Source organism: Papaver somniferum, chromosome 8 (assembly GCF_003573695.1).
Source record: "Papaver somniferum cultivar HN1 chromosome 8, ASM357369v1, whole genome shotgun sequence".
NCBI classification, from domain to species: Eukaryota; Viridiplantae; Streptophyta; class Magnoliopsida; order Ranunculales; family Papaveraceae; genus Papaver; species Papaver somniferum.
The window spans coordinates 118,610,157-118,627,591 of NC_039365.1; the positions used below are offsets into that span (position 1 = coordinate 118,610,157).

The following is a 17,435-nucleotide window of genomic DNA, read 5'->3' on the forward strand; positions in this document are numbered from 1 at the left end:
CTAAAAGATGTCAAAAACATACAAGAGAAAAGCATATTCATCCATATTCTTCTATTTTTATTTAATAATAACATATCACATGCTACACACGAAACATAGACAAAAATTAGAATAGAAGAAGAAGAAGAAGAAGAAGAAGAAGAAGAAGAAGAAGAAGAAGAGACTGTTAGCTTGTACTAGTTTTTAGTTTCCACTTCTACTGAAACTCTCCCTTCAGATCTTTGCAGAAGAACGAACAACAGAGTGAGAGGGAGTTCGTTTTGAGAGAGAATGGATGATGTAACAGCTATAGCAGCTTCAATTATACAAAATACAGTCTCTTCTTCTGCAACAACAACAAATTCTTTTGTTTCCAAATATTTATCAATCTTTACAAATTTGGCTCTAATTTCAGCAATTATTGCTTTTTCTATTGCTCAGCTCATAAAGTTCTTCCTCATCCGGTACATCTTTCTCTCTAACCTCTTTTTTGTTTTGTTTTGTAAAGAGATAGATATTCAATCTCCTATCTGTCTCTCTTTCTTGAAATATGGTTAAATTGCTCAATTGGGTCATAAATTTCTCTTTAATTAACAAATTACACAAAAAATGCACTTATTTTCTCAATTTGGGCATCGAATTGACTTTCAAGAGATAGTATCTTGATTTTTTGTAAATTGTTAATTGCTGTATAACATGAGGTGACCTTTTTTTTTAAGCAAAATCTCTAGTTAAATAGATTTTCTGAAGATAAAGGAAAGGATCAAGTATATACACAATTGGAGATCAGGAAAGATAACTATCTCCATAACTTGTTAATATGGGGCGGTGATCGGATAGCGATCATATGCGTATTGTTACTTAACCTTTGAATAAACTGAAAATTAGCTTTCTTAAGTAGTTGAGTAATCTTAATTTGGAATAAATGCCCGGATTAATTTCTTGTACATGAATGAATTTTAGATGTTTGATCCTTCTGAGAGTTACAAACCTTGATAGGTTTGCAGGTATCAAGAAAGCAGATGGGATGTTAAGCAGTTAATTGGATCTGGGGGGATGCCATCATCACATTCTGCCACAGTTACTGCTCTTGCAGTTGCCGTTGGATTTGAAGACGGTTTTGGAGGAACTTCTTTTGCTACTGCCATGATTTTCGCTTGTGTTGTACGTTTCAAACTTGATATTTTTATTCTAGTTTCTTATTTTGTTTCTGTTAACCATTGAACATTCGCTGGTTATGTTAAACACTATACAATCAACTCCAAGGACACATAGTTGTGGTCATACTTCTTCATGTCGAAGAACCTTATATTTACAACGTATACCGATATTTGTTGGCAGGTGATGCATGATGCACTTGGTGTTAGATTGCATGCTGGACGACAAGCAGAGGTTTGCTTTTCATATAATTTATTCCTTTGTTGTGTTATCATTACAGTTGTCATGTATGTTACTGGCTTTACCACCTGCACATTTTCCAGTTGATGAGTATAGGGATGAGTTATTCTGGATTTTCCTAATCCTACTAAGCTATACTTATAAAGCTGAGAAATTGTTTTGAGATATTCTTACTTCTTCCGATGGGATGTTATGCAGGTTCTGAATCAAATCGTATTTCAACTTCCAGCTGACCATCCTCTCAGTGAAGCAAGACCACTGCGTGAACTTATTGGTCACACTCCTGTTCAGGTATGTCCATATCTTGCCTTCTTATCATCATTTTATTCTGTAGTTGTCCACGGTCTTATTATTGCAGCTGACTGGGTTCTTGTTTCAGCTATCTAATGTTATTATAACTCGTTAGCATTGTCCGGAAGAATAGAATTGATGCATATAATATTATCATTGTTTTACAAATAAAATAAAATAACCGTCATATATGACATGAATATTAGGATCTGAACAACAATTACTTGCTAAAAATAAACAACAGTTTGAAAACTGGATATCACAATTTTATTCCAGGTTCTAGCAGGGCTAATTTTGGGATTGGTCACATCCGTTATCAGTTGCTTAGTAAAAGCAGCTGTTACTCAAGCTTGGTGACTACGCAGATTCTAGCTCAACATCTTGAATCATGGAATCCCAATCAAGCATACAGAGCACCAAAGAAAATCGCGCAACCAACACTTGATTAACTCAATAAGAAGATTACATGTTTTTGCATCTCAACAACGAAGGAAAATTTTTGAAATTTTGTTGATCATTTGCATCTGGAGAAAATGTTCCTTTTTTCTCAGCTGCATTATTTGTTAGGGGCCAGTACATGATGGATGAGTTCAACAAGTCTGTTTGTACTTTGTACAGTAAATCTATGTGTTTACGCATTAGTGCAACCTTTTGGTCACATGTTTTTGATTTTTTTTCTCCCAAAGGTTACCTGCCTTTCTCTTGGACTTTTCAATGGAACAAAAGTGTTCATTCCACTTATATAAGTCTAGCTTATTGGGTAATAAAGAAAGATGATCTTTTCTTAATGGTGAGTGGTCGGTTCCGGTATGCGTAATAGTCAACGAAAAGGGCCTTCCCGAGTATAGGATGAGACCTATTTCTTATTACTGTCCTGTTGCCTTAATTTTTATAAACAAGGCAGACGTTCCCAAGAGTCGAAAATGGCAACTATTCCAAGGAAGTGGTCATGGGAACGATATTGCAACAAATTAATCTCTTTAGAGCAGTTCTTATGGACTCAACAAACTTCAAGTTTGTTGATTTTGATCCCACTATGGACTCAACAAACATGAAAAACGGTTTGTTGGTTTGTTGAGTGAGATAGAAGAATAAGCGCGCGCGCGATGGAAGACCGAGCAAGCGTGGCAGAAACGCTGGCGTGTGAGCCGAAAGCACTGGCGTTTGTCCTTCAATCGCCCGCTGCAGCTTCACACGCCAGCGGCTCTGATTAAAGCGCAGCGTGTTTTCAATAAGCGCCAACGGCTAAATCTGGACGGCTGAAAACTCTTGTGATCTAACGGCTATAATTTTTAAGTTCTATAAACACTCCTCCTTCCAACTCTAAATTCACATATTCTACACATTTTTCACTCTCAAATCATCTTCAAAAATGCCTCCCAGAGTTCGTGGTGTTAGATTCACTCAACAAGAGGATTTAGCTATTTGTAGAGCCTTTGTTTTTCACACAAGATGTTGTCAGTAGGAATGTAGCCGAATCGACATTGACTTTCTTGGAGAAAGTTTATAGAATGTTCACAGCTGAAACGGGGAACATTAATGGGCGTGATTCTCACTTATCGTTGCATCGTTTTAGTTCAATTAGTAGTCATGTATCGGAGTTCGTCGCTTTACTAATGGAGAATCACAAAAATAAGCTCAACGGTGAAGCCGAACATGAAGCGGAACCCAAAACTCTAGCGATCTTTCGACTTCCATGCTTGTTTCAACATTCTTAGCGTACTCAACAAATACAATCCCTACATCTCCCTAGGAATTCCACCACCGGACGAGAATTGACGCCTATGTAGTAGTTGTTTTAATCTAATGTATTTCTTTTATTCTCATGTATGATGTGGTTGTTCAATGCAGTATGTTTTTATTTATGAGGTTGATGGTGCAGTGTTTAATCCAAGAAAAATTTAAATTAGTTATGATATTGATGGTGCAAATGTGAAGACATCCATATGTTTTGTTTTAGATAATCGTAATAACACAAAATAAACAGCAAACTAAATAGCATAATACCATAGTGAATCGATTTGTGGTTCAACTTCAGTCAGCCCACTCCACCAAAAAACACCTAGGACATTCCCAAAAATGTCTTCCATATGTGTTTTCTTCAGAAAAAGTGCGCAAATGCATAAAAGTCTTGCAAACGGGCTTTGAGCATCCACTGATTCTCTGTGGACAATGTTTGTATTCATGATCTCCATATCCACAATGCGTGCAGTGTAATAACTCCTTCTTCAATTTGGCTTTAAGTTTGAAGTTTTTGCAGAGTGTTGCAATATTTTCTTCTTCTTCTTTAATCTTCATAGCATCATCTAGCATATGTGGTTCCTCTGGACAGTTGGGATCTTGACATTGCAAATATCTGAGCTTTTCGGGTTGTGATTCAATCACCATTCTGATGCGTGAACAACCTTCCCGCGGACACTTTGAATACATCCAAGGGCATTGCATGAGACTGTGGTTATCCATGAAACATAATGGACAAACCTCTTTTACTTCGCTTTTCCTTTAGAAAACATGGTGGATGTTGAGAAAGAAATCTGTTGGTTTGGTTGAGAATAAAACCTAGTGTTGTATTTATAACAAAAAAAAATAAGCGTTGGTAATTCAAACATGCGGTTTTAGTAAAGTCGCGCGGTTTACTACAATCGCCAAATCCTAATTCAAACGGCACTTGTAGTAAAGCCGCACAGTTTTACTACAAACGCCAACGGCTAAATTTCCAACGAATCGATTTTCTTTCTCGACCTATAAATCCCATTCTTCCCATCTCCAAAATCACATCTTCTTCCTCTTCTTTTTTTCTAAAATTCTTAATCTCTCTCACTTTGCAGAAATGTCTGTTAGAAATCGTGGTCCCAAGTTTACTGAAGAAAAGGATATAACTATATCAAAACATATTTTTTTCATAGGGTAATCACTGGTATAGGCTCTCAAGACGGTTCTTTTTGGGAGAACGTTTTTTCAATGTTCGTCTCACTGACGGGAAACCCAGGAAACCGAGATGCTCGTTGATTGCGTGCTCATTTTTAATCTATTAGGCTTGCAGTCCATTCATTTCTTGCTTTGGTAATGGAAATTGATCGAGAAAAGTTCATCGGTGTAATTGAAGAAGAAGTGATCCAAACAGCTCTTGATAATTTGGAGGAATCTCACGGTAAACCTTTTCATTACGAAGCATGTTTTAGAATTCTAAAAGATGGTCCATCTCAAGCACATATGTACTGCACTCGAACGCCTCTCCCGGTCTTTACAATGGAAGAAGATGTTACTCTTGTTCGATGTTGGTTGTATCGTATGATGAGACCAATGAACATTGGCTATTTCTGGGAAAGAGTATTGGGACATTTTGTAGCATCGCGGAACGAAACCATAAGAAACAATAAGAGCCTAGAACTAAGAATTGCATTCATTACTAAGGAAATCAAACATTATACAGAAGTTTTATGGATGGTTCACAGTAGCAATTCTGGATTATCCAACGAAGAACCGGTGAGTATCTTACCTTTGTCCTCACTGATCAAATGCATCATAAATATATGAACTTGTTGTTTATCTGTTTTACAGAAAACCATCGCTCAGTCCAAGTTTACTGAAGAAACCGGAAGAGAGTTTAAGCATTTTGAATGCTATGAACTCTACAGAGAGAATTGAACGGGCTGTCGTAGGAACAACAAATTAATAAATATATTTCCCACTAATTAACTGGTAATATAGCGATAGTAAGAGATCGTTCCCACAGAGAGCTGTGTAATTGATATGTTATTTGAACCAACAAAATAAAGTAAACAACAAAGGGGGATTTGGTTGTAAGATAAATAGAAAGACAATAAAGAAGAAAAAATATGATTAAGGAATCCTTCGCCATTACCAAGCGATAGCTGGGTTAGAATACTTATCTATCGTTCGTAATAACCATTCATCACCAACCACAAAATAACATCTAGCGCAGTGTTATCCCCAAAGCTCCTTGTGTAACTTGATACCGAAGCGCTCGCATATCAAGTTCTATCCAACAGAACCACCAAGTAGTAGCGCGCGCACTCAAGGTGTAACCCAATCAGAAGCCTTAAGTTATGTGAACTTAGGTTAATCCTATCAGTTAGACTCTTAGCGCAAGGTCCACTTACTAGTGTTGTCTTCACACACGATTGCTCCACAGAATCCCTCTGAGAAGTCTCACGTTCTCTACTTGTGTAAATATTATTCAACAATTACACGGATATCCTAACCCTTACTAGCTAGAATGATCAATAGATTAATCCAATTGTACACTCGAACAATCTAGAAACCAATCGTAAACCCTAAATATAGTGAAAACAAACGACGATGATTAAAACTCTCAATAGATACGTATTAATAATAAAGCTTCACGCTTAGAACATTGAATTCATCCTTAATCAACAAAGGATTTAACTACTCATATTACAAAGAAGATGAATAATGGTGGTTTCCCCCTAAAGGGGTAAACCCTAGGTTTTAATATAGAACTTGTGATATGATATGAGATGATATCATTTTACATAACCTAATACCTTTTTATAGGTTTACATTGCTTGGTCTCCAAGTATTTAGTTCGGTTCAAGAACCCGACCCGAAATAACGACTCCAAACGTGCCCTTAGGCCTTCCAAGGTGTTAATACACGTTTTCCACTTGCTAAGTTCGCGAAACCAGTCCACGAACTTCAAATTCCAACAGATATTTTTGGAATTAAAGTATGAAACCCGTCCGCCAACTTTACTGTCTTCGGTATTCAATAAAAGCTTGTTTTGGCCACAACTTCTTCATCCGAACTCGGAATGACCTCATTATTTTTGCATTATTTTTATCTTTCAATTATATTCAAGATGATGATGAGAAATCCTTAATTTTAATGATTTAAGATCGTTCTTTGGCCATTCTCTTGATTTTGAGCGTTTTGCTCCTTTTCGTCGCACTTCTTCAACTTCTCTTGGACTTGGGCACTTGGATACTTGGAATACTTCTCTTCATAGATATTTTCAGGACTTTGTAGATCCTTTTTGGATGATTCACCTAATTGATACAAATAAGAGAAAAACAAAGTAATAATACGAAAATATGCCAGAATAATAGCTAAAACAAGTATGGAATGGACACTAAAATCATATGAATTATGCACTTATCAAATTCCCCCACACTTATCTTATTCTAGTCCTCGATCAAACTAAATAAAACTAATAATAAATACAACAAATCCATGTCGTGAGGATACAATTACTCTTAGCATGAATAACATGCCTTTAAACCCCTAGGTGTCCCTAGTGGACGAGTTATAGTCTCGTGAGAGCTTACAAGAGGTATACCCACAAAACCTACTCCAATTTATCGCCTTGGAAGAACCACTAAGGATAGACACAAAGCAAAAAGCCAAATAATTAGCTTGCATATGTTCTTTAGCTGCAAACATCCCACATATGTTCCAATCATCACACGTTAGCAATTACTTGTGTGTGACATTCAACCTGTTTGCAAAACTCTACTAAGATAGTCATCGTACTTGTTGCAACGTTTGCCACAACACTCGGATACTGAAATCACATGGATAGATAAGAAAATGGAAATAGAAAAGTGAAGTGTGCAAATGTTGACTAAAGTGAAAGATGTTACCCACAATACTTGTATGAATGTCGTCAAAGGATTATTATTTATAGCACAATAGTTGAGAGAATCACCCATTTAATTCGACCACATGATTAGATACTGTAAGCGCATGTTCCTTTTCAGCAAGTATATGATAGTTGCCTTGGATCCTGCGTTCCACGCCTGCTTAGGCGACGGAGACAGGGACAACGTTTCACATATACTGCTATCAAAGTGTCAAGAACCTCATCAATAGTCTTTTTGACTTGCTATATAATGATGATATGTTTTTGTTTTCATCGACTATGACTAGTCCGAAATTCCGGACCTATCATTTATTGGTGTCGATAAATGAAGAGGAGCCTTATATATATGTTTTTTTTTCTTTTTTTTTCGGCTCACTCTTTATGAGTGTAAGACAATTGTCTTATGGGGCTTTTAAATTACTCAACCAATGATTACCTTGCTACAACATCCATGGCAATATCAGGATCCCATCAAATCACTTTAGAGAAACATAAAACTGCAAAAATAAAAAGAAAGTGATTCAGTAATGATTAATTGCGAGGATGAATCTTTCAAACGACTACCATAGCTGAGTTTCACATTCAATTATGAACGTATATAATAAAGGATTTAAGAATGATAAAGTGGAACTCAATCTACAGCCGTAAGAACTGTTTCAACCTTAAAAAGGTGTAGAGTGTCATCCTAAATAGCTCATAATAAACTCCAAAAAATGAAGTCTCAAGAATGCAAGAAATCAAAGAGTATTATTTGTTTTATTTATTTTTTTATGCAATCCAAACATGCTTAACTACTCCCCACACTTAAACTCAACATTGTCGTCAATGTTCAAAACCGAAAATTCTGATTTCTGACATAACAGCCCTGAAAAACTCAAAACTGTACAAATGGGTAGGAAACTAGGAAAAACATCCTAAACGAAAGTTGTTCGTCTGCATCTTTTCTATAATCTAACAAAAGGGAACATTGTTTCCATAAATGGTACAACTTTTATGGCCACCGGACTGACTGACATGCAATCTGAAAAAGTTCTGGAAAAATACCGGAACTCAAATGTCCAGGCCTATCGCTCCAACTTAACATACTCCAAATTAAAATTTTCTTTTTGGAAAATAAAGGTGAGTTTGTCCTCTTTAAAAGTTGGGGTCAACCACTCAAACTCCATATGAAGTCTCGAGAGATATTTTTGGACAAGTGCACATTCAGAATTTTTCTGACGAAAATAGTTTCGTCACAACTTTCATTATAGATATAGGTTGTAAAATCTAAGATGGGAATGCAAGATATGATATGAAAAGCTAAGAAAATTAAAAACAAAAGGTATAGAGATACAAAACCGATGGATTTCCTCGCATTAAGCGCTTGGTTTAACGTCGTCAGCCCGACGTTATTGTTATCTTCCGTATACCAACAATCTGAAAATTTGGTAATCCTTCCAAATAACAATCTGCAATTCAAATAATAGCTTCACAAAAACATTAGCACAAAACATAAATATTGAAGCTATCACTTTATTGAAGTTTCCCCCACACTTAGTCCTTTCTACACTCGAAAGTAGATAAAGAACATAGAATTCAGGAACTTCAAAAGGTTCCTCAGCTTGTTGAACCTGCACAATACTCGAATCAAACACATCAAGTGGTGGATACTTAGAAGCAAAATAATCCGTTAACACTTTTGAAGCACACAACTCCAATCCTAAGTGAGGTATTTTCTTAAAAGTTGGGTTGATAACTCTTTTAGAATCTACTTCAATTGGATGGAAATGATCAATAGATATAGAATTAAGCAAAGAATTAGACAAACCTTGTACCGGATCCTTATTTGTAATTAACAGTGAATTATTTACCTTAAGTATATCGTGGTCCTCTATCAAACTATTATTATCTAGCTCAATTGGGTCTTCCACGACTTTATTCAATTTGGTTTCATTCTCAATCTCAATCTCCTCAACAATATCGTCATCGGAATCAGAATCCTCTCCTAACACATCTAGTTCATTGATGCAACTCCTAATTTCTTCGTTTGAGTACGTTACACCATTTATAACAATAGATATGTCATACTCAATCTCCTCCTTTTGAATATACGAAGGATCTTTATTATGTTCCGGATTTGGGATAATTGTATCACTGTTATAAGAACTTTCCAAAGATTGCTCATATTCATCAGAATCTTTGTCAATCGCATCATCTTCCATATCCCAACGGCGTTGAAGTTCGGCTCGTATGGCTCTTTCAATTTCTTGAAGAGTATCTTCTGATGCTCCAGTTTCTTCCAGGTGATTGTATCACGCATATATTTTCTAATGTTAACACGCATAATCCGTATCTTTTCTTTTGGAAAGAGTGAAGGAAAAGCACGATAAAGAGGAATGGGTGTTGATTCAGTATCATAACTCCCTTTCGTCTGCACATTACTAGAAAACAATTTATTAGAAGCATAAATATCCTTCATCCTCATGATTGTTCACTTACATGCCCTTCATAAGATTGTTGATATGCATGTTAACATCCATAAGGTTCCGTGAGATATTGATCATAGCCAAAAAAATTGTTTTGATTATACCCATAGGATGGTTGGTAGTTGTCATAATATTGAGATTGAAAACCATATTGATTACCACTATTATATGATTGATCTTGTGCTCCGTACATGTTATGTTCGTAAGGAAACATGATGACTCACAAGAACAAAAGAGAAAAAAAAAACAAGCTAAACAAATAACAAATCAATTAGCGACTGCTCCCCAGCGGCGCCAAAATTTGTATGGGCTGTCGTAGGCACAATAAATTAATATGTATATTTCCCACTAATTAACTAGTAATATAGCGGCAGTAAGAGATCGTTCCCACAAATAGCTGTGTAATTGATATGTTATTTGAATCAGCAAAATAAAGTAAACAACAAAGGGGGGTTTGGTTGTAGATAAATAGAAAGGAAATAAAGAAGAAAAGAGATGATTAAAGAATCCTTCGCCGTTACCAAGCGATAGATGGATTATAATACTTATGTATCGTTCGTAATAACCATTCATCACCAACCATAGAATAACAGCTAGAGTAGTGTTATCCCCAAAGCTCCTTGTGTAACTTGATATCGAAGCGCTCGCATAACAAGTTCTATCCAATTGAACCACCAAGTAGTAGCGCACTCAAGGTGTAACCCAATCGGAAGCCTTAAGTTATGTGAACTTAGGTTAATCCTATCGGTTAGACTCTTAGCGAAAGGTCCACTTACTAGTATTGTATTCACACATGATTGCTCCACAGAATCCCTCTGAGAGGTCTCACGTTCTCTACTTATGTAAGTATTATTCAATAATTACACAAATATCCTAACCCTTTACTAGCAATAGAATGATCAATAGATTAATCCAATTGTACACTTGAACAATCTAGAAACCAATCATAAACCCTAAATATAGTGAAAACCAACGATGATGATTAAAACTCTCAATATATTTGTATTAATAATAAAGCTTCACGCTTAGAACATTGAATTCATCTTTAATCAACAAAGGATTTAGCTACTCATATTACAAAGAAGATGAATAATGGTGGTTTCCCCATAAAGGGGTAAACCCTAGGTTTTGATATAGAACTTTTGATATGAGATGATATCATTTTACATAACCTAATACCTTTTTATAGGTTTACATTGCTTGGTCTCCAAGTATTTAGTTCGGTTCAAGAACCCGACGCGAAATAATTAAATAACGATCCCAAACGTGCCCTTAGGCCTTCCAAGGTGTTAATACATGTTTTCCACTTGCTAAGTTCGCAAACCCAGTCCGTGAACTTCAAATTCCAGCAGATATTTTCGGTATGAAACCCGTCCCCCAACTTTACTGTCTTCGGTATTCAATGTTTTGGCCACAACTTCTTCATCCAAACTCGGAATGACCACATTATTTTTGCATTCTTTTTATCTTTCAATTATATTCAAGATTATGATGAGAAATATTTAATTTGAATGATTTAAGATCTGTCTTTGGCCCTTCTCTTGATTTTGAGCGTTTTGCTCCTTTTCGTCGCACTTCTTCAACTTCTCTTGGACTTGGGCACTTGGATACTTGGAATACTTCTTTTACTAACTATTTTCAGCACTTTGTAGCTCCTTTTTGGATAATTAACCTAATTGAGACAAATAAGAGAAAACCAAAGTAATAATACGAAAATATGCAAGAATTATAGCTAAAGCAAGTATGGAATGGACACTAAAATCATATGAATTATGCACTTATCAAGAATGTCGTTGGATTTGATGTAGTTTGACGTTTTTGTTGTGGTTTATTAAAATTTAGTTTGATGTTATTTGCAAGTTTAAATTGTAACAAATATCGCTTAATTTGAAGTGTAAATCTATTTTAAAATCTAATTATTTTCATTCAGTGATATTACTGTCGATTCTTTTACAAGATATAAAATTAGACAATAATAAAAAGTACTACAACTTCAATAAAAATCAAGTACGAGTTTTGGCCTCCTGTTTATCTTCATTTGACGTATCTTCCATTCAACAGGCTCTTTCACAGTTCGCCTTTATTTTTGAATTTTTTGTTCTTAACTTTCAAAACTGGAGCTCTTCTCTGCCTTTCAGCAGAACATTTTTTTGGAGCCACTTCAAAAACTTGCACTTCCCTCGTACAATTCTCAATCTTTTTAAAACATCCACATATCTTAGAAACAACAGCTTCAAGTTTCGCATCGCAAAAAAGAGTAATCGCCTTTTCAGCCATTTCAATTGAAATAGATTTAGAAAAGAATATTCAAGAGAAGTGAATTTTGGTGTGAGTGAATTGTTTGAATATGATGGTCATTTATAGAGGCAATTTTTTTTTTTTGAAAAACTACCCGTTGGCGTTTTACCTACACACGCCGCGTTAAACCTTCAAACGCTGGCGTTGGAAGTTTCAACGCCAACGTTCACACTTCTAACGCTGAGTTCCTTCAGAGGCTGGCGTCTTCTGTTCGACCTGGCGCTTGCTCTGCTTTACCATAGTGGAAAAACCTGTTTGGCCATCCACTTGGCTCAACAAAAAAAATAGATTTGTACATTACCATAGGAATTGCCTTTAAGAGAAGTCTTATGGTGGAATCCAACATATTCCAAGTGCGGAAAAACTGAGGAATGTCAAGTATAATGGCTTCCAGGTTGGAGTTATTCACACTTTTTCCAACCCATGTTCGTTCCATGGGTTGGTAGAATAGCTGGTGGAATCCAATAAAAAAGGTAATCAGATGAGCGTCGAACGCTATCCAGAATAGCGTGTTAAAGGACGAAAAACGCTAATCAGAATTACGATGAATGCTAATATTAACAGCGTAAGTAAAGCGTTATTCAGAACATCGTTTAACGCTATTTTGATTAGCGTCCCCCGAACGCCATTCTGAGTAGCGTCTAATGCTGTTTTAAATCGCGTATGACTTCTTTTTATTTAGTTAGACTCTTCTTACATCCCAAAAATAGATTGTTTGTTTTTCCGGTTCATATTTTTTTAAATATCGAAATTTTCAAAATAAAAATTATAGACTTGAAATTAAATATCTACATTAAACTATATTTGAACCAATAACATAAAAACATGACCCGATTTTCATTGCATAGATTAAATTACATGGATTAAACAACTAAAATTTTGAATTAATCTACATTTAAATAACTAGATTGAATTAATCTACATATTCTTCTTTGTTGGGAGAAGATAGAGAAAAAATAAAATTGTGTTAATGGAGATTCAAAATGTTTTGGTCCTTTAGTTTGTTTTCGTATTTTAGAATAAAAAAATAAGAAAATAAAAAATAGAAGCGGTTTTGAGAAACCACTTAGCGAAAACTCACATCAATAGGATCAGCCGTGATGTGCACCCATGTTTAGTGGGGGTGCACAAATTTGGACTCCATTTATAGCATCTTTGTCATGATACATTATACTTTGATTTATTCACAGAAGATTTGGTGCTAAGACTTATATTTGATGAGCTTGTACTTCCTTCTTTAAGTGTGCAACAAAGTATAATGCTTGATAAGTCTTTTGATGAAGAAGAGGTAAGGAATGCGATAAATAATTTTGGCTCCAATAAATCACCTGGTCCAGATAGTTACATGATGAAACTTTTTAAAGTTACATAGGATTTCATTAAGCCTGGACTAATAAGATTTTTTCATGAATTTCAAGTAACATGATGTCTTCATTGGAGGTTAATTTGTTCTAATATCATCCTGCTTCCAAAATGTGAAGGTGTTGTATCAATGCATAATTGCAGAACTATTAGTCTCATTGGTTGCACATACAAAACTATTTCAAAAGTGTTATCTGATAGTCTAAAGATCGTATTATCTTCCATTCTCTCAAATTTTCAAGGGCCTTTTATGGATGATAGAAAAATCATAGATGGCATTCTTATTACTTCAGAATTGATTGATAAAAGATAAAGAATGAAGTGTCCTAAGTGTATCTCTAGAAAGCTTTTGATAATATTAATTGGAGATGTCTAGAGTTCAGTAATGTTTGGAGGAAATGGGTTCACTGGTGCATTACCAATGTGAGGTTTGATATCCCTTTAAATGGATCTCGTTCTGATTTATTTACAAGTACCAAAGATGTCACGCATGGTTGTTAGAGCACTGCTCGGTCGAATTCGCGAGCGTTGCTATCTCAAGCTTGTTTGTCAAGTTTAGTTGTCAAAACTATAAGTCTTGATTTCTAATCTACTTATAGCTATGTCTCGGATTAGGATAAAATGTGCAGTTGAGCTATAGACTTCACGACGTTCATCGATTGAAGACAAATAACTAAGGGGTTCTTGTGGAACTTCATCAACAAAAGGTATATGGAGACTTGAACTCATCTATCACTCAGAAGTCTATTCTATTCCATCTCCTATTGAGACAAACTCATATAGATATATAGACTTTACATTATACACATTTGATATTTCGAGCTGAGGTTAACTCGCTTACATCTTTCTCGAAATATGTGTTGGAGAGATTTTTGCTTTAACCATGTTTATTGTTATTCTTGACGAAAGTCAAAAGATGATCATGTGAAAATCACCTGGTAACATCTTACATAATTTGTGTGAGACATTCATTTGATATAGGCTCGGAATGTTTCGTATTGATCATTCGATCACTTGAAAATTGCTTATAAGCTAATAGTTTGTGTGAGACAGCTATTGTCGTCTTTTAAGAATGTTTAAATGATTGAAATGGGACTTAAGATCTAAAACACATGTCTGGATACATTATGGTTTGTGTACTTAATGTACGAACTATTTTGACGGAATTCAGGACTAAAAATTTGCATACTCGTTCGCAAACTTATTCAACTGTTTAAGTCAGGGTACTTAAGTTTTCATACCCGTTCGCAAACTGATTTAACTGTTGAAGTCCGGGAACCAAGTTTGCGTACGCGTTCGCAAACGGTTTCAACTGTGTTCGGTCCGGAGATAAAGTTTACGTACCCGTTTGAAAACTGTCGGCTTGTGACCAATATCCGGAACTTGTTCGCGTACCCGTTTGCAAACTTAAGTGGTTCAAGTTCTTAAATCGGTTAAGTATGATTTCATACTCATGAACAAATACTTTTATAAATTAAGGAATGCAATCTTTGCAAACCGTGGCTAAAATGTTCATGAACTGATTCTTTTAAATCAATGCGATTTTGCTTCAATTGTGTCTTGTATACTTCTATGAGAATATAAAAAATTGAACAACTCTATGAGTAACACAATTAGATTCATTTGATTATCAATCGATCTATAAGTGTTAAGATGAACAAGCGTTAAGAGAAAAGTGTTCATATGGCTAACTTCGATTAAATGTTATTGAGCCAACTCAATATACACGTTTAGGTACGGTTACCCATATCTAAATAAAGGTATATATTTCATTTGAGTGTAACAAGATAAAGACCATCTAACGGTGGAAACATATTAGCTTGAATCTTGAATCAGGTTTCATCTAACGGTGAATATTGATTGCTTTGTTTCAAAGTTATCAAACCCTGATTTGAAGACTATATAAGGGAGAACTCTAGCAACTGGGAAACCTAATCCCCACACCTCCTATGTGATACTAGTTGCGACTAGAGTCGATTCTCATTTTACCTAGGTTTTTTCTAAAACCATTAAAGGTTAACGACTTAAAGACTTCATTGGGATTCTGAAGCCAGACCCAACTATTTTCTCTAAAGTTGTGTGTTTTGATCTTACTTTATTCTATCATATTGAGTATTATCTTCTCTAAGATTTGCTCGAGATTTTTTTCCGATATGTAAGATATAAAACGTAATCACAAAGCTCTTCGTCTCATTCTTTGTGATTCCACAATAACTTGTTCTACTACCATATAGTTAAGTTATTGTGAGGTGATTGATATTTATAGGCTGTTCTTCGGGAATATAAGACCAGGTTATCAATTGGTTCATGTTCACCTTGATTTATCAAAAGACGGAATAAAACTTCGTAGGTATTTATGTGGAAGACAGATTTATCTATTCAAATAGACTTTTCTGTGTGAGACAGATTTGTTTATCAAGTCTTCGACTTTGGGTCGTAGCAACTCTTAGTTCTGTGTAAGATCAGCTAAGGGAATCAAGTGCATAGAGTCTTGCTGGGATTCAAAGGTGTAAGTAACGCGACTGTACCTTAATCAGTGTGAGATTGGCTAAGGATCAACTTCATTCCAGTCCGACGTTAACTTGTAGTAGGCTAGAGTCTTTAGCAGCTTAATACAGTGTAGTTTTCAAATATGGACTAGGTCCCGTGGTTTTTCTGCAGTTGCGGTTTCTTCGTTAACAAAACTTCTGGTGTCTGTGTTATTTCTTTTCCGCGTTATATTTTCTATATAATTGAAATGTCACAGGTTGTGCGTAGTTCAATCAATTGGTAAATCCAACCTTTGGTTTTTGATTGAAATTGATCGATACTTGAACTTTGGTCTTTGGTACCATTTAAGTTATTTTTCATAATAATCAGGCTCGCGGATTTCTATCTGTTTGATTTGATAATTACATTGAGAAACAAAGATATAACTCTTGGATATATTTTCCTTGATTGAGTCTGATTGCCTAGTTGATTCTCTTGGAATTATATTGGACTTAGTCCATACAGATTGCCTAAACTAAATATTGGGTGTGGTTGCTAGTCCCCCGTTTTTTCTATTGGTATTAGAGCAGGCAAACACGTTTAAGACCTCATAAGCCTGTGTTTGTAGCAATCTGACTCAGTGGACACTTGTGCTATCTCTGATACACGCATCACCTGAGATAAAAGTTTTGTTTCTATGAAATTTGTGAACGAGAAAGACTTGTCGATCTCACATATAGATGAACATGTTGTTCAAATGAAAAAGACAAGTATTCATATGTGTTAGCCTGATTATATTACTGACGAGTCTGGCTCTGAAGTAGAAAGGGAAGCAGCCCAAGAAAGTGCAGCTATTCTAAAACTCATTAGAACCAGATAGTTGAAATCAATAGACTGAAAACACAAGGTCAATACAATGGTTGGTATGGTAAAAGATCGTGATTCCCAATTAAGGGTTCTTCATGAGGAAAATGTCGTTGTTTGTTCTTCCCGAACCTTACTCGAGGCTAAACTCAAAGAAGATACTCGTGAAATAGAACAACTATTGAGTAATCTCTTTATTCAAGAAAAAAATTGTTTTGTGGAGTCCGTCATACCAATTACTTCTGACTCTGCTGTGATATTAGAAAACGTGACTAGTTCTAATCATGTTTCTCTAATGAAAATAACTTCAGAAGCTAAACTGAAAACCCTTCCTATCGCTAAAGAAGTGCTTGGTTCTTCCACTAATCATGGAATTACCACATCTCATGGAAGGAAGAAATCTTCTAACGGTGTTACTAATGCTACACTCTTTAATCACCCCGGTGATCAGAAAGTATGTCTTTTTTGTGATTCAAAAGGACATGTTCAACGGAAGAGCAAACTGAAGTTGAAAGATAATTACTTTGGATGACTTCAGCACACCTTAGATTTAACCTCAAAGGTGTAACTGACATTCAAATGTATAAACCTATCGGTTTTAGTACTCACCCTGTGAATTCCTCCAGGAAAGTCAGTTCAGTATGCTCATCGAACGTTCGAACTAATTGTAGTATTAATACAAATCG

The 17,435-nt window shown here is 35.4% G+C and overlaps 1 protein-coding gene across 1 annotated transcript; it reads left to right on the forward strand.

Moving 5' to 3' along the window:
- Window positions 1-66: 66 nt before the first annotated feature.
- On the forward strand, window positions 67-2,375 carry LOC113302767 (uncharacterized membrane protein YuiD-like). Its single transcript, XM_026551710.1, has 5 exons — window positions 67-443; window positions 987-1,143; window positions 1,321-1,371; window positions 1,576-1,668; window positions 1,945-2,375. Exons 1-5 carry the CDS (start codon window positions 271-273, stop codon window positions 2,023-2,025), a joined length of 555 nt encoding a protein of 184 aa, XP_026407495.1. The 5' UTR covers window positions 67-270; the 3' UTR covers window positions 2,026-2,375.
- The last annotated feature ends 15,060 nt before the right edge of the window (window positions 2,376-17,435 follow it).